Source organism: Ornithodoros turicata, chromosome 2 (genome assembly GCF_037126465.1).
Source record: "Ornithodoros turicata isolate Travis chromosome 2, ASM3712646v1, whole genome shotgun sequence".
Taxonomy (NCBI): Eukaryota; Metazoa; Arthropoda; class Arachnida; order Ixodida; family Argasidae; genus Ornithodoros; species Ornithodoros turicata.
The window spans coordinates 26,791,290-26,810,327 of NC_088202.1; the positions used below are offsets into that span (position 1 = coordinate 26,791,290).

Genomic DNA, 19,038 nt, shown 5'->3' on the forward strand with positions numbered 1-19,038 from the left:
ACATACCGGCGACAACATCAGAGCAACGTTTGACGCGGAGCTCCAGGATCGTGGCGTGAAGGCCACACAAGTGGGATGCACTGTGTCTGACAGCGCTTCCAACATGGTCAAAGCGTTCAGCATGGACGTTGTTTTTGGTGATAGCTGGCCCTGGGAATGTGGCAATAGCGACGATCCGTTGCAAGTCGATGAAGATGAGACACCAGTGGACGCTGTGCGCCGGTACCATCGAATATCTTGTTGCGCCCACATTCTCCAGCTAGCCGTCAATACCGCTCTGAGAAAAGACCCTAATGCTTCGAAGCTTCTAGGAACGCTGAGTTCCGTGGCGAACATCTTTAGAAGGTCTAACCATTGGACGGAGAAGTTGCGAGAAAAGTGCGAAGGACCTGATTCCGCCGACTGGGACCCGCTGGAACTCTCTTCTCGCTGCACTTGACCACCTCACAAAGGTACGATTTCAGTGTAAGCATATAAGCATGCACGGGTTGCAGCCGGTTCCAAGATCTGTTTAAAAACACACTACCGCCAGCTATTCGGCGCGATCCTTGAGCCGTATATTTACCACTATGTCAATTTCACGTATAAAATTTTAACTCAATCTCTGGTCGCGTGTTAGTCGTGGATTATTCAACATGGCGCCGGGCAGACTGAAAGCCGCAAACACGAGGGACGAGAGTCTGGTGTTCCTCAGTCTACGAGTATGTATCCACTACGACACTATGTGTGCCACAGCAGACTAGTCCGGCTTACCTCTTATTAAGTTTGGAATACTTCCTTCGATTTGATTGTTGTTTCGAAGCGACAGTGAGGTCTTTTAGGGTGTATTAACATATCATCTCATGGTCTGGTTCGTGACGCTACTTCTTTCAGGGTGAGGTTTTTGAAGCTGTGGATGAACTGGTGGAAGAATATAACCAGCTGGACCCTTCAAAAGCAGTCGACATAACGGCACCAGCGTTTTCTGTGTTGCGGCTTCAGGAGATGAGGGACTTGCTGAGGCCAATACGGGAAGCAACAGATGCGCTGCAGGGCGACGGCGTTACGTCGTCCATTGTCCGTCTGTGCATTTCAACGTGTTACATACAGATACAAACCTTCAACACAACCACGTAAGTGAAATGCGTTTAATTAGCGCGTAGTCTGTGTTTACTGTAAACATGCACATTGGCTGACGTCACGTTAATAACACTGTTCCGACTCTAGCAGTTAAAGCTAGTGTCATTGAACGTGTGTCATTGTGTCAGGCTATCTGAAGGACAAACCTGTACCGCGGCGCCGAAGTAGCTTCAACTGTGCACGGTTTAACGTTTACTACGAAAACTTCGCCTTCTTCCGATACGTTCGGAAATGAACTTAGCTCACCCCCTGTGCTTCAAAGTCATATCACCTCTGTCAAAAGGATTTCAACAGTGTGGCTGTTGCCGCTGCGTTTTCAGTGCCTGTCCCAGTGCTGACAGCAACATTCTAGACAGGTGTCGGGTGTTGAAAGTGACTGCTGCATTGCGTGGATAGGTGAAAATGTTTTGCTATATGCCATCTAAAGTGTTTGTCGTTCCTAGACAAAAAGAAAGTTTGTCCGTACTGTTGTATGCCATTCCTTAAATTTTCAGAAGTCTGATGATATGTCGTATTCCTTAATTACTGCCAAGGTTACCAAGGTAATAGCCCTCATCAAAAAGCCCCACCTTTTTTTCCTTGTAGGTTCCCAGTACTTCGGTTGGAACTCCCCGAAGAGATTGACCGGCGGTTCAAAGCTACCCTGAGCGATGACTACCTAATCGGTGCATGTGTCCTGAACGCCAGGATACAGCTCAGAGTCTTTGAACAGACTGTTGCTCTCGGGCTGAGCAAAGCAACCTCCGCAGATGCCAGAAAAGTCCTGCATGGATTATTGGATGCGCAGCAAAAGGTGTATTTAGCAAATCTTGTATTCTCAATTTCGTCGCAACATTTGAGTTGATGGAAGGGAAACATTTTCTCTTAAGCACCTCCACCAACATACTGCACCTGCGGATACTTCGTTATCCGCAGTACATCCCTGACAGTGTAATCAGTCTCTACATTTCCTATAGGCTGTGGGCCACCAAGAAGACACCATCAGCGATCCTGTGCCTTCCACTTCGAGGTCAGAGCATGCTGTGGATCTTTCCAGAGCCCTCGGCATCTACGGGGTCCTTGATACGGTGTTCCCGGTTCCCGAAGTTCGGCAGACGTCTGAGCTTGGCGAGTACCTTGCGGAAGACTATGACGTGCGAGATGTCTGCACGTTTTGGAAACATAACTCCAGTCGATATCCTAAACTGGGTCTATTAGCGGAGGTCTGCTTTGGCATACCGGCCACATCCGGTGGTGTCGAACGTCTTTTCTCGGTAGCCGGTGCAATACAAAGGGCGCGACGGTCCTCGCTTCTCCCGACTACTGTGGAAAAACTCATCCATGTGGTGGAAAGCGTGAAGAGGTCAAAAGGGCAGGAAGCCGGAGACATTCCACGACGGAGTCATTAACAAGTCACTTATTACCAACACCTATTTCTCAACGTCAACAACTGTTTGTTCCTTCATGTATTTCTGCACATTGAATAAAAAACTGTGTTAGAAGCACAACGTCAGCTACCGATTTTGACAAAGATTTCCTAACCGACGTCGGCATAGGCCCTCTCGTCGCCAGCATGTCTACGTGGCGCTGCTGCGAAAACGACACACAACTCCCCCACCACATGCCGACCTTGCAAAATTCTAGTACCGTGGCACCATACATTTGGTTACCCGGAGACAGGTTCACAACGATACAGTGATCGTCCAAGACGAGATATGAAAAATTAAAGACTTCGGAGGATTATGGCAACAGTTGAGAAAGCACCCAAAGTCAAGCGTTATGCAAATATCGCACCTTATATTTGAATTTTATGATCACTGGCATATTGGCGGTAGACAGCAGTGAAGCAAGAGCATAACCACAATACAAAACTAATCTGAATGGGACGGAACGCACGGCGTTGCGAACGCCCCCAGAAAGTGCGCGCTTCCCTATTCTTTGCAACTTTTGCAGAACAACATGATCGCGGAGATGAGCGCGATCACGCAATAATCGCGTTCAGGGAAAACAGCCTGATCGCAATCGCATTGTAATTCCTATGAGTGCCTGCAGAGGCGCGACACCGTGATCGCAATACAAGAATCATGAAACATAGATTTCTGCCGTGAGCGCGATCGCGATCACCGCAGGTTTTCTGATGGTATCTCAACACGCCGCGATCTTGGCAAGGACACTTCAATGACGATTGCAATCATAGCCGCACTCATCCCTTTGGTTATTCGGCCTGACCGTGCCGGACTCCACCGCAGACCCGAGCACGTCGATGCGATTAGTCACCAACTGCATCTTGACCATCAACCCATTAGCTTGCATACGTCCCAACACCACTTTCAGGTGCAAAATGTGTTCCTGAAATGAACGTGAAAAAATTACAACGTCATCCATAAGCCATGTCGAAGTTGTACTTCGCATGGCCGAGCACCTCGTCAATCATACGCTGAAAACTAGCAGGGAAATTGGACATTCCGAAGGGAAGCCGGATGACCTCAAATAGCCCCTATGACAGGTAAAGGCTGTCTTTTCGACATCATCAGGTGCTATCGGTATCTGCAGGAATCCTCGACTGCAGTTCAAGATTGTAAATACACGGGTTGATGCCAACGTGTACATATTCGAGTCTATAGAGGGAAATAGATACGAATCTCTCACCGTCACCTCGTTCAACCGGCGGTAGTCCACGCACAACCTTTCGGTTCCATCTTTCGTCGGAGCGAGTACCACCGGAAAGGCCCACGGGCTACGCGATGGTCTCACGGTGCCCGTCTCGATCATTTCGTTCAGCGCAGCATCGACCAACTTGCGCTTGTGGACGCTGAGCGGCCGCGGGTTGCATCTCCAAGGCCTTGCGTCGCCGGTGTCTGCAGTGTTCCAGGACATCGGTCAAACCTGTTTTTTTTTTCATAAACGTCCGGGAAAAGGGTAGCAATGCTTGCTCCAGCATTCCTCGTTGCTCTGAGGTTCCTGGACATCCTCGCAGACCCTCATCCAAGGCAGCAGTTGCAACTACAGGCGTTCGGTACTCTGTTCCGTGATGATCTCCAATGGGCAGTGATGGTCCAGCACCGCGAAGTACTCCAGCGGCGTGCTGCTTAGGTTCATCGCTGTTGCCAGTCGGTTCACGGTTTCGCTTTGAGCAGTCGTCCTCGGTTCCCTCACCAGTACGGCGTTGGTCTGCACCAGGGGTTGTCCACTCCAGGAATGGGTAGAAGGTACTGCTGCATGTATGCTGGTAGCCTCCGCGACGTAAGTCCAGGACAAGTCCCATGCGGATAATGAAGTCACGTCCCAGGATCATTGCTCCTGCCAGTCCAGGAAGGTAAACAAAGCGTTGTCTGACCCCATGTTCATCGACAGTCAAGGTAAGGCGTACCGCGCCACCGGCAGGTACATCCGCATCAGAGGCGAGCATTAGGCGAGTCCTGGTCGTCCGTACAGAGATGTTTCGCTCCAGACACCAATCGTGGATGGTGTCGCCGATCAGGGAAACAGCTGCTCCGGTGTCCACCAAACCTTTGTCCAGAACGCGCACCACGATCAGCGGTCCAATGCTGCAGATGTCATCTTGCAATCGGCAAGCAAGTGGGACCGAGGCCACTGTATTATCAGAAAAGATAGCACGGGTAGAAGTAACTTGCCTCTTATCAATGTTCGGTTCGGCCGACGACGGGAATACGTAATCTGCGGTTACCGCCGTCGCCGTTCCGAGTTTCCCTGGGGGGTTTGTTCGGGGGTTGTCGAAATACGATGCGGGCAGTCCCAACGGATGTGTCCGTGTTCCCCGCAACCGTAACAATGCGGTCTCTCGACGTTTAGTCCATTCGAGCGCGGTGGGGTTAATCCCTCACACCTGTCGTTGAGCCGGTATCCTGACGTTCGGCGGTGCTCGCTGCCGATCTGTCTTGCGCTCGAAGTCTCCTCAACAAGTCTCGCTCTGTCCCTTTGCTCGTACCCGAAAGGATCGAGTGAGCGGTGTGAAGGACCTGCCGACGCTCTGCTATTCGGTCCTGCAGGCCTTCGGGGATGCAGCTCCATTGCCTGTACCGGTCCGCCCCATGCACAACTAAATAAATAAATATACTAGGCTCAAGAGTCTCCTCCGGTTTAGGAGGTGGGCGGTACCGCAGTTCAGCTAGCAAGTCGGCCTGGGGGTGGGGGGAATTCGAGCGGTCTGCCTGAATGCTGTGGTCTGCCTTAGCTAACTCAGACAGGGAAGTAAAACTTCAACCTCGTAAATATGGCTTGAACCGAGGGTGCCACTGTCGGATAACGCGTGCCACCTACCCTTTTTCGTCTACGAGAGGGTCCGCTCTCCAATACAGTTCCTGAGTCGCCCCAATGTATTCCAAAAGGCCCTCGTCACTGTGCTGCGTTCGGGCTGCAAGCTCTTCGCGCATACGCATCACATAGTCTGGGGGAGGAACTCGTCCCGAAACTGCTGTTTAAATACGCTCATAGAGAGAAATGCGGGCTGGGACCTATGCCACAAAGCAGCTGAGCTTACCAGTGCTGTGGGAAGTACTCGGCGCAGAATGACGTCGTCGGTGACTCCAACGGCAGTTTGATAAGCACTCAAGTCGGCGAGGAAATCCTCAGCTGACTTGGGGTCGCTGTATCCCGAAAATGTCGGCACCGGCAAGTTCAGGCGCAGCGTCGTGTCCGGGGACGGCTGGGCGGCGGCGTGCTGCTACCAAGCTGCTGCGTTAGTAACGTGCAGAGGGATGCCATCTGCCGAAGCAAGTCCTCAGCCACTCGCGTAGGCTCGTCCTCATCACTGTCTGGGAGGCATCTCCGGTCGAAGGATTTGCGCTGCAACGCAGACGGCGGCAGAACAGGAAAAAAGCAAAACAAAAATGCAAAATACCTACAACTATGCTGTGCCCTCCGGGGAAACGGCACGGCGAGTCGACAACGCTACTGTTCGGCGCCAATTTTGTGGGAACCGCGGCCCACAAACACGGGGTGGTTCTGTGTTCGACCCGCCGTAACCCCGAAGAAGACGAACACAGCAATTGAACAACATGAAGAGTGATTTATTTCCTTACATTTTCCAAAGCAGTGCAGTGCCCTTCCGCCTCTCGACCCAGACGAGAAAAGTAAGATCCCCCACCACTTCTGCCGTTTCTTAAAGGGAGAATCCGCATAAGGTCCCTTCCGAGATTTTCGAATATTCGTCACCTTTAGCCATCAACGACCATGCCTGTAAAATATCTCCTTCGAAAACTGAGTCAAACTTGATAAAAATGATTTTCTTCTATGACGCGCTCGGTGACAGGGTAGTGCGAGCCACGAGCGCTTTTCTGCAAGCAACACCGAGCGTGATGTAAGTCGCGAGATATCCCGCGCCGTCCGCCTTGCTTTGCTGTGTGTTTTGGCAGTTTTGACGAAGGAAATTTACCGTAGCAATTGTGTTCGTTACGTCGCACACTGATCTTACACCCACCACGATGGCCGGTAAGACATGCTGTATAATCAGTTGTGGCAACAGGTTGGATACAACAACAGACGTAGCATATTTCCAGTTTCCGACGGCCAAACAACGTCGTTTGGAGTGGGAAATGGCGCTGCGCAAAATCAAGTGGAGGAAGACCAGCTCGAGAACGATATGTTCTCATCATTTTGAGCCAGGAATGTTCGACACGAAAAGACGGCTCATGCGGGAACTCGGAGTGGCACATGCGGGAGGCACCGACCGCATGTGCACCTGCAACATGTTTCATATTACGCGTGCGCCCGTGGCACTTATACAGGGTGTCCCAAAAAACGTGTCATTGAATTATAATAAAAAAACTACGCCACCTAGAATCATGCGGTCAACAGCATCTGTTCTTATTAGTTTTTGCCACCTCCTAATGTGAATGTCATTACTCCAAGTTTAATTATGTAAATATTTGCGAACTGCACTCGGAAATTTGCCGAGTAAAGGTCACTTTTTTACCCCACCAATATGAAGAGCGTGCCGAATACACTCAAATTCATGATAATTCACAGTGATATTCACGAGCTATTCCATCGGAAAAAATAGCCGAATATCATGCTTTTCGGAGCACCGGACAATAGCGCGCGATGACGTTTTGAGCGCAATCGCTCTCAGTGCGACGAAAGGAGGTTCCGAAGCCAGCCCACAGAGTGATAGTAGAAAAAGTAACAGTTCCTAAAATTGGGAGAGGGAAAGCAAAAACCCAGCGAAAGTCGGACATGATAAGCCGTGCCTGTTTTATCTCTTTCTGCGATGTCGGGGAGGGCTGGGTTTCCAACCTCCTTTCGTCGGACTGACAAAGATTGCGCTGAAAAATTCATCGTGCGCTATTCTGTGCGACCTCCGTAGAGTGTGATGTTCGGCTATTTTCTCCGATGGGATAGCTCCTGAATATCCCTGTCAATTATCATTAATTTGACTAAGTTAGACACGCTCTTCACATTGGCGGGGTTACAAAGTTACCTTTACTAGGCAAATTTCCGACTAAAGCTCGCAAAAATTTACATAATTAAACTTACGTTACACGACATTCACATGAGGAGGTGGCAAGAACCCAGTAAGAACAAATGCCATTGACCGCATGACTCTAGTTGGTGTAGTTTTTTTATTATAATTCAATGACACGTTTTCTGGGACACCCTGTATAAGAATGTGCGACAACCTATTAGAAACTCATCATTAGTTACTCCGAGTTCGACAGTCTTCAGTGTATGGGTCCGAGGCCTCGGTTTCAAGCGACGCGCGCACTGGTACAGGGTCCGTCGAATACGGCGAGTCGTTGTGGTTTATGGTGGCGGTCAAGTCATTCTCCTCATTAGAATACACGTCTGAATCGGGCTGAAGTCCCGTGGAGTTCTATTCTGATGCGGAGTCTGTTTCAATGACTGCAAGTTGAGCGTAACTTGCTTCCTGGCGTCTTCAATGCAATACAACACATGGGAATCACGGCAGACGAATCTCGCGACTGACGTCACGGCGTGGCGCTCCTCGATTCCGATGCTACCGCCTGCTCTCATAGTTTCGGTTTCGCTTTATCGTTTTCGCTGTTTATAAATTATACGCGCACGTTTATACGAAACGGAGGCTGTTGTCAGCATCTGGGGGGTGGTCTCTGCTGAAATCAACTTTCACTTAATTTTGGGCACAACCGTTGCGGACCCTCCCTTTAAATAACATATAGGAAATAGGGGCGTCACCCCCTATCGCACAAACCTTATCTTTCCCTTCGGGAAAGATGTACATGCGTCCGATAATCCGAGGCGGATGCCCACAAGTGTTGTCCCTCGTCGTAATCTTTTACTTGCGCTTCCTCTTTAATCGTTTCTTCACGTAGACAGTTTAGCAATAACAACCAAAATGATGTACAAAATCACACTGTTACGAGTAGGCAGGGAGTACAAAACGCTGTTACTCGCCGTCTTCTTCCATTGTCCTCTAAAGAGGGATGCCGGACTGTGATATCAAGCAAGAATGAAGCGAATGGCTAAATATGGACCATAAACAACAAGATTCACGTTAAGCTAGTATGTTACCTTTCCAATGCCACGAGCAGCCATATGTCGTCATCGAAATACCGTCGACCTAAAGCGTTCTTGTTTTTCACGTATGTCGCGGGGCCTTGGACATGCAAAGGTGGTAGCTACCACCGGGGCACACCGGGGGCATTGAGAATGCAACACGGTGCCACTTGCGCCGCCAGCATGTCTCGACTAAAACAAAACTACACTCTAAATCCGGCACCCGATATGTACCGCATGAAAGAGGATCCGCACCTGGGCCAAGCGGTACACATGAGGTACAGTCCTCAACCAGCAGGTACAGTTCGCGACCACTGCGAAATTCAAACGGTACAAGGGCTCCGAGACTCATCCGTATCGGCTAGGTACCTTTTAAGCGCGACCTATAGCAGCTGTACCTCATGTGTACCGCGGGTTTCCGGGGCATGCGTACGAACGCCTTCACGCGATATTCATGCGCTGCATAAATATTTCGTGTGATTCCGAATACCAGTCAATATTTTCCCTTATGCGGCAGTGCCGTATTGGATTAGCACTACCATTCTGGCAAAGAAGTGCAATAACTAGAACTCGTGACCATGAGGGATCGCACGTTTGGGAAGAATGCGTTTCTTGGAACCGCTGCAAATCAGTTTGTTTTGAAACGTCGGGGAGCGGGGACGAGTCTGCTCGGTCTTCGAAGAAATTCGTTCGACACTTTCAAGATTGGAGTCATTTAAGGTGCGTATTATACCTCTGAAGTAATTATTCGTCTGCACGACGCATTTTGTTCATCTTCGCTCTGATTCCCAGTGGCCCTGATCACCGGCAGGCTGGACACAACAACTGAGGGACGGAGACAACGAACTTTGTGCTTCATGCACGAACGTTGATGCGTGAATTAGAGGAGCCTAATTGCACTTTAAACCTGGATTACACAAGCAAGTAGGCATGTTTTTCAGGCAAACTATTTCGGTTGTTGGATTTTTTTACATTGTATTTTCTCCTTGGTTACGTCCAGGCGATGTCGTAAATGGGTGAGTCAATCGTCTACTGTGGTTGGTGTTACGTTCTGCGAAAGGATTGGAAGTTGGGGAAGAACAGCAAGCAAGTGCAAAGCTGTGGGAAGAGATAAAGCAGCTGACCAGCAGCAGCCGATGGCAGCAGCCATTGCAGCTGACCACAGAGCAGCTGCAATGGTGAAGGAGAGATGCAGTGGCCATCGTTCATCCATATACGCTGTGCCGCGTGTGTCCGGCGTTTGTGCATCACGACAATGCACGCTCGCGATGGACAAGCATCACCCCTGAAATGGATATAATTTTCGAGTAAAGGTATTTGTTTGTTATATTTACCGTGCAGCGTAGCTTCCTGGGGCTGTTAATATATCGTGGAGGAGGGGAACCACCCCGATGGGTAGGCCTAAATCGCTGCGCGCTATCCGTTACATGTACCGCATGTGAGGGTGCATGTACCTCTTAATTTTAAGGGACACAGTTTTTTAAAAATGTACCTCCTGGCCAAGCGGTACTTAACCGTTACATATGCGTTACCTGATTTAGACTGTATAAGGGGATCGCCAGCGCACGCAATCTAGTAGACGCCGGAGCAACGAACAAACGTGGACTTGGGGTTCTTGGGAAGAAGCGGGTTGGACGACACGAAACAAACACGAAAGTCATTAAGAGATCAGTGGATTCCTCAGTTATTAAAGCACGCCCCTGTAAAGGCCATGCAATGTGGTCATGGCTGTTGCGCTTACAATTTCATTCACGGTTACAGCTCGTCAAAACAAATATGTTGCGATTTGTTAAAAGAAAAAGTTGTGTTATGTTTGTTCAGGTGTTGAAGGAAGGATTCACGATCACCACAAAATTAAAATAACATAACTTGTGCCTCTGTTTATACAACAGTGTAATATTTTGTTCTGTAAGACCAGGGTGACGCATAAAACTGAGGAGCAGATGCTCTCATGTGCAACAGTATACCATCGTTGATATATAGTGTGATGCCAGTGACTAATGCTTTCCCGCTTCTTCTTTCTTCGTTTTCATGTCCTTCTCAGGTCCACCACTCAATACACATGATATACTGATGGGACGCGTTAAGCATCATCCAGTGAGAAAGTAGACGGTGTAAATGGGCAGTCCGTATGTCAAATTGGAGAACGTGGAATGCGTCTGTCTGGTGATCGTGCAGGAAACTTCAAGCAACACGTCCAACGACACCAGGAGGAGTGTGAAGCTCTTCCTCTAAAGCCGTTCTGCAGTAAACATTCAGAAAATAGTGAACTTGGTTTGCAGCAACATGAAGAAAGCAAGTGTAAGCAGCCACGCCTTGAGAATGTGGTTCAGCGAAGTATCTGGGTAGGCGTGAATTCAAGTCAAAGTATCATTATGAAAGCGTGCATAGAACTCTTCACCAAGAATGGTCTGCCCTTTCGTCTAAACGATGACTCTGGATTTTGGAAGATCATCGATCCTATTTTGCATGACCTCAAGGAAAAAGTAAGCATCACTGCCCAGCAAACCATCAATATCCCATAGACCTCCCAAATTGGTCTCATATGTGACAGATTTCACGTGTATCCTCGCTACGTCCGTTGTATATCCACCATGAGACGTCACAAACATGCCCCAGTGAATATTCTGCGGATATACTACGAATATCGCTTTCTTGTGGCAATAGTAGCTATTTCCAGCATTCTCAGAATGCGCGACAATTTCATTTTTGAGTCAAAATGTTATAAATTATCTTTAAATAAATAACTTCTCATTTCAGATAAGTAGTATAATTATATGTCCTATAGTCAAGAGTTTTCTCTAATCCAATTCGAATCCAATTCTAAGCCATAATCCAGTTCTAATCCAATACAAGCCAAATCCAAAGACATCTGATTGGCCACCATTAGCTCCGCCCACTTCACGTTGATTGGCCCATGCTAAGCCCACTGATCTTTGATTGGCTGACCGTAGCTCCACTCCTTTATGCTAATTAGTTGGCTTGGCTCCGCCCAGTGCACGCTGAATGGCCCGTGCTAAGCCTACTGATCTTCTATTTCTTATATTTATAAATGACCTCCCGCACTCCATCTCATCCTGCATCAGTCTCTTCGCCGATGACTGCGTATTATACCGTGCTATTAAATCCCGTTCAGATCAAATAACCCTTCAGCAAGACCTTGCGTCAATTTCCAACTGGTGTTCCTTTTGGCGTCTTCCCTTAAATGCTTCCAAGTGCTGCCATGTTTCATTTTCTCGCTCTAGGTCCCCCCTCACCTATCAATACCACATTGACGAGTCGGTTGTCAACACTTCTGATAACTGCAGGTATTTAGGGCTTCATTTCTCATCAAATCTTTCCTGGTCAGATCACGTTCATACCATTGTAAGGGATGCAAATCCTAAACTTGGCTTCATACGTCGTAACCTTAGGCCTGCTCCCCCGGACGTCAAACGTCTTGCTTACCTAACCCTAATTAGGCCCAAATTAGAGTATGCCTGCAGCATATGGGATCCCTACCAATCAACTCTTACGGATCTTCTCGAGTCCATTCAAAATCGTGCAACCCGTTTTATTTTGTCCAACTACTCATATCCGTCTAGTATTACCTTGTTAAAGTCATCCATCGATCTTCCCCCTCTTGCACTCCGTAGAAGATACTTTTGTTTGTGTCTCTTTCACAAGTTTTACATCAATCAAGCCATCCGACCCTCTTTCATTGCACCAGCACACTACGTCTCCGCCCGGACTGATCACACATGCAAAGTTGAGCATATCCATTGTCGTTCATCCCAGTTTCTCAATTCCTTCTTTCCACATGCTATTGACATTTGGAATGACCTTCCCCAATCCATTGCCACCATCTCTGATGTTTCTGCATTTCACAGAGAGTTGTGTTCTTTTTTTGAATTATAAAGTGTGTCTCATTTACTTGTATTATTTTGTTTATGTGTTACTGAACATATGTAACCTCGCGTACTAGTTATATTAATATATTCATTATGTGATAGTGCTTGTTGTATTATTAGTTCACACCCCCCTCATGTAACGCCCCTCGCGGGCATTTGAGGTATTCGCATAAATAAATAAAAAAATAAATAAATTGATTGGTAGACTGTAGCTCCGCCCCTTTATGCTAATTACTCGGCTCTGCCCACTTCACGCTGATTGGTGCATACGTATCGCTGAGCACAGCTCCGCCCCTTTATGCTAATTAACTGACTCCACTGATTGGTCCATTCGAAGGCTACTCATCACTCCCCACATTTTCCAGACTTTCTAAGCCCTCTGATTGGCTGTTCCCAATTTAAGCCTACCGATTGGCTCGTTCTAAGCCCACTGATTGGCTGACTAAGCCAACTGAACATAGCCTTTGTTAGCGCCCGCCAGATGGCGTGCTCGACAGCGACCCTGCTGCGGCTTTATCTCAGACAGACAGGGAAAAAAATACATTTCAACGTTTATTGAGTACATGTTTGAGAAAAAGCATGGCGGTCTTGGAGAGATTGATTCCGTGGAAGTGACGGATCATGTAGACATCTCCTGGACAGCGCCTGAGAAAAATTTCGTCCTCCGTGAGTTGACACTTCCATGTGCACTGGATATCTTCGTAGCTGTCGCTCACGTCCAGCAAGTGAAGGCACGTACGCAGCGATCCAGTAGCGTTCCTGTCCAGGTTAATGCCGGACCGCATAGGTACCACATGCTACTCTCTGATGGCCAAGATGTCGCCAGCGCATTCGTGCGCGTACATGTGCTTATCATTCTCAGGCTTGATGCTCGCCGTACAGTTGCCGGCGTCCAGCGCCAGCGCGCACGAGACCAGCGAGAAGACAACGAGGTACCACATCCTTCCAGTGACGTAGTCCCGATGACACTACTCCTTCTCATCGACTGCATTATCTGTGCGGGGGAAAGAAAGCCTGGTAAAATCCCGCTGTCTATGTCATCCACTCGAGCTTACCATATTCACAGCTTCCGTACGGGTAGGAGTCCACGTCATTGTAGAGGTATCGTTCGTCGTCGTACACCATCAGACTTCTTTTCACATTTCTAATGGTGCACATGCCCTGGTCGTGTGATAAGCTAGTGTGCTTGAATAGGGTATCGCAGTACGTATCATGGAGGAGGTGTTTGCGCATAATGTTCTTTTTGACCCCTTTAGCTCTTGCTATCTGTTTTCCTCCGGCTAATTTGATGGAATACATTTTGGCTTTCAAGCATATTACTTCCTCGATGGGTATGCTACCCGTTTCACTTTTGAACGCGCCAAGCCTTCCGCGATACCTCTCGCTGTACGGCGGATGATCCCGATCAAAGGAAGACAAGTCTAAACGTTCGTCGGCGATCGCTCGTAACTGATCTTCGTAGTCATTACAGAATAGGCCAAGGATCAGAGAGTCCGTGTCAAAGTAGCAGATAATCACCGGACAAGTGAGCTTACTCAGCAGGGTTTTATAGTAGAACGAGTACATGGCTAACTTACTCAGTTCTAAAATCATGAAGCCAATCTGCAGGGGGAAGTCACATCGCACTTTTCTTTTGCACATTTCGTACATGACACAATCGGGGGACAAAATTTCCATTCGTACACATTCCGCCCGACTCCCGAGGCGACTCGCCATCTCCTCATCGAAGGCTACCTGAATATCCCGCATACTAAATTTATTTAGCAACGTACGCCCGAAGACTGCATTATTTGAGATTTTATAGAAATTTTTCTCGAACGTCGTGCTCGAGGCGACGCGTCTGGCAACATTGTCCTCGATGTAGGGACGCAGGAATGGTGCCTGACAAAATTTTAGAATTCTGTGAATTTTTGTCACCTTCATGCCCAGTCTACAATAGAGGGCGAGCAGCGCATAATCGAGGAGCCCTCGCTGGAATGGTGAGAGCCATTCCTTCAGGACGACCACCTTCTCGGGAGCCAGGGGGAAGTACTGCGTCAGTGCGTGGATATATTTTGAATACTCCAAATCGTGCACGTATCCCACGTCCGAATCTGTGGGGTGACGCATAAAATCCACTGAGCTAAAATCCTCGACCCATTCGAAATCGCCGACGGGGAGGTGCTTTATCATACTGAATCTGTAAAGATTGTTGCAATCTATGTACGATATGTACACCTCCTCTTTATTGGGATCGTAGCCACTCCACAGCGGGTTGTGAGCCCGTAAATGACACCTGCTCGCTTGACTGAGCCCGCCTCTAACACCCGATTCAATGGTTCGGTACGTGTCCTCGTCGATGATCAGTTCCAATTTTGCCCGCGTGTAATTTAGAGCGCATTGCCACGAATAGGATGCCAGAGAAATGCAATGAAGCAATTCCAATCCGCGCGCGTCGTAGCACAGGAAGTGCTGCATTACGTCAGCATGCAACAGGGCATCCGTTTTCAGGTACAATGCGTTATAATCCCTCAGATTCGAGCATCCAAAATGTTCAAATACGTGCAGCGCGTACTGATAGTCTTTGTCGCTTCCCCCGTCAGATCGTTTCGGAAGGCGGATTTTGCCGGCAGAGCCAATTCGTCGTGTACCGCAAGCGAGCTAACGTGGCTCTACGGGAATACACCTTTACGAAGCAAAATTTCGTAGTTGTCTCCAAATACCTGCTTCAGGCATTGGGACGCCTCTGCGACCCTCATGGATTTGACGGTATCCATGAGCTCTCCCAGTGACGAATTTAGATACTGCATGGTATCACTGAATAGGAAGGTGCCAATTTCGAATGATCGGATTTTGTCCATGGAACTGGCCACGATGAAGGGAGCTCGCTTCCACCCGAGAAGGTGAAATTCCCGCAGTAGTCCGGCCAATTCGTAGGCCACATTGTGCACCATGATGGGCAGTTTTTCCCGCGTCGTGCACGCCACGTTACAGTGGTTGCACAGTGTCGCGATGTAATTTGTCTCGCCCGCACTACAACGCTGCCGGACACGGGGTAGATCTTGCGCGAACTCCCGCCTACAGTACGCACAGTGGGTGGCAGCTCTGTGCCGTGCTCGTTGCTCATCATTCAGCACCATTTCGGCGGGGCATGCGTTTAGGGCGATCATCTCGTCCCGCATTCCATCGAAGCTTTCACGCACTGCCTCGCTGAATCTTCACCATGGTGCGTCCTGATGCGCATCACCTTCGAGTCGTGAGTGCGCACGAGCACGGCACAGAAGCTAGAGGTGACGTGACCCTGCATGCCAACACCACTGAGCGCGAGAACGCACTCCGTGTCCAACGCGACGACGTAGTTATACTGCTGCTTGTACTGTGTTTTAGTAAATTCTACAAAGTTCTTGCCCGGTTCGCAAAATTCCAATATGATTTCGTTGACGTCCGCGCACAGGCGACGATGTTTCGCCATGCTCTCTTCCTTCAGGAAAGAGCGCGTGCAACGCTCGCTTACGAAACGCTTGTCTTTCCTAATCAGTAACCACTCGAGGGACTGGATTCCAAAAAAATGCTGGTCTATAGCCAATAAGCGAATTTTCTTTTCATACCCGAGTTTTGGGGGTCGCGACACGTGCACTCCCTGATCGACGTACTCGTATACGTACGCGGATGTCATGTTTTTGTGTTCGAATTCCTCCAGGTCAGAGTAGGAAACGGGGAAGCGACTACGCCACCAGTACTCCGTGGCATAATTTTCATATTTTTTCTGTGGATGCAGGAGGGTGAGCGTGTTGTATTTAAAACACTCACCCTCCTTACGTGCCGGTAAATGAACATTTGTTAGCACGTTCCTGCGTTTAGCCAAATGTTCGGGAGGCACCCCATTGCATCCGAATTTTTTCGTTTTCTCCGCGGATACATATTTGAACGTTTTGGACGTCGGTGGACACGAACCCGCTCCCTTCCCGCTGATAATTTTCTACGCGCCCTGTGGACTCCTGAATCACGTCCATTAGGGAATTCGCGATGGCTCCGTCACTGTGGACTTCGCGAGCAAACGCCATAAAGTGGGCGATGTGCGCGATTATCTCCGCACGAATTTCCTTTATCATTAAAACATCAGAACAAATGCAAAACCTAAAGGGTAGTCGTTGCGCTCTCAATATAGCGACCATATCGTGAAAGTGACTCATTAAATATTGTCGCAAATCCTCTACTCCCTGATGGTGAGCAGATGCCAATAGCACGTACCTTTCAACGACAACTCTAAATGCACTGTCAGTCTGGAAGAAGGGCAGGAAGGATATATCTACGTCGGGGTGCGATCTCATCACATGAGCACACAGTGTAGGAGGTGCGCCGTCCCGAGAATCGTCTTCCGATTCATCGTCGATATCGTGAGGGTCAAAAAAGCAGTATACACACCTAGGCACTGAAAGTAAAAGGAGCCGTAAGAAATGTGCAACAAGTGAGGCGAATAACGTACTTCTGAAGCGAGTTGAAGCAGACTGTTCCCCCCTGAGGCGCTCTCGTGGCTTATAAACCAGCAGCCATGCTGCATGTCAGAACACGTTGGGGCCATCTGTTTTAAATCAAAGCTTGTGTACTCCCATGCTTTGGTGGTCGTAAATCATGTGTTCCGAAAAATGAGGTCACGGAGCTTCATCGGCCATGCTGCATGTCAGAACACATTGGGGCCATCTGTTATATATCAAAGCTCGTGTATGGCGGGCTAGCTCGTGCACACGCGTGCTTTCGTGGTCATAAATCATGTGTTCCGAGAAATGAGGTCACGGAGCTTTATCGGCCACTCCGCATGTCAGAACATATTGTGGCCATGTGTTTTATATCAAAGCTAGGGTACTCCCATGCTTTGGTAGTCGTAAATCATGTGTTCCGAGAAATGAGATCAAGGGGCCTCCGCAGCCGCGGTGCACGTGTCAACACGTTGGGGCCATGTGTTTTATATCAAAGCTCGCGTATTCCCATGCTTTGGTGGTCGTAAATCATGTGTTCCGAGAAATGAGGTCACGGAGGAGAAATGAGGTCACGGAGCTTCATCGGCCACCCCAACACGTTCGGGCCATCTGTTTTATATCAAAGCTCACGTACTGCCATGCTTTGGAGGTCGTAAATCACGCTTGTCGAGAAATGAGGTCATGGAGCCTCGGCCGCCGCGCTGCATGTCTCAACAAGTTGGGCCATCTGTTTTATATCAGAGCTCGCAGTTTTAAGATCGTAAATCATGTTTTCCGAGAAATGAAGTCATCTAGCTTCAGCAGTCACGCCACGAGGCCACGCGTATTAAAAAAGTAAACTGTTTTGCCTAATAAGGCAAGTCTATCTTAAGAAAAAAATCTCTACGAGCCGACGTCAAAGTACACTGCCTGTTATAGCCCTCTCATTTCCACATGCCGAAACAAGCTTTCTGTAACCAAAAACAAAGGATTCGCTTATGCACTTTGGTTTCCAAGAAGTTCTAAATGTCCTTCGCGCGCGCGCGCGCATCATATATCAGGGGCTGCTCTTGGGTGATTGTGTAAACAAAATCGCACCACCCTTGCGCTCCTCCAGGGGCACTTTATATAAAAGTTGCGGTATATACAACTCATTTGAGGTCTGTGAAGCTACTTCCGTCGGTCAACTCCCGGGGAAGCGCACAACGAGAAAGGTATGTTTCACTATTGTCTTCAAGATGAGGAAAGTTAGGTAATAGTTGTCCTCATTTTCAGTTCATTTGGCGTGCGGAGAAACTTGCACTGAGAAGTAAGCGAGATATGTCATCTATTGTCGAGCAGCTGGATAAACTAAAGAAACCCGGTGATGGGGACATTCAGAAAATGAGCATTGTTCCGAAGAACGAAAAGCTCGACGTGTTGGACTTACGCAAAGTGGATATCATGCACGGGAGGCCGTGTACGTGGAACTCCTGATGGACAACGATAAACGCGTAAAGGTGTACCTACCCAGTCGTTTTAAACGACTCACAGATGAAGATTTGCAAGAAATGCTAGAATTACGAGATTTGAAACTAGAGAAGAAGGAGAGATTCAGGGATGGTAAAAGAGTGGCATAGCTGGACATCATCTTTACTCACGCGAAGAAGAAGTGACCGCGAGACCAGCGAAAGTCCGCATCCCATATGTAATCAGCAGTAAAATAAAAATACATGTATTTCTGATTTTAAGAGAAAAAAAATGTTGCGTTGTTGTGATGGATTAGGAAGATAGGCTGATATGATGGGAAGCTCTATTGATAGAATGATATGATAGGGAGCTATAGCGCATATTCATTGACTAAGCAAGTATAGTTTGTGGGGAGCTATAGAGAATAAAGGACGCCACACTTTTTTAAGCAACAAACAACTTTTCTAGCATCTTTATTGATTTTAGGTCATTAGCGGCGAGACTATCGGATAACAGGGATACAATGCTCTTCAGTGATTTCCCTTTCGCCAACAATGTCGCCACGATACAACAGTACACACCACACAATGGAGAATACAGGCTTTGAATACAGACATCATTACATTCATCGATGGTGAGGCGTTTCAACTCGGGTTCAATGGGTGGCAATC

General features: G+C 48.3%; 1 protein-coding gene across 1 annotated transcript; it reads left to right on the top strand.

Moving 5' to 3' along the window:
- The first annotated feature begins 635 nt into the window (after window positions 1-635).
- On the top strand, window positions 636-2,507 carry LOC135384433 (uncharacterized). The gene is made up of 4 exons (XM_064613635.1): window positions 636-701; window positions 874-1,112; window positions 1,705-1,912; window positions 2,076-2,507. The coding sequence occupies exons 1-4, from the start codon at window positions 636-638 to the stop codon at window positions 2,505-2,507; spliced, it is 945 nt and encodes a 314-aa protein (XP_064469705.1).
- The last annotated feature ends 16,531 nt before the right edge of the window (window positions 2,508-19,038 follow it).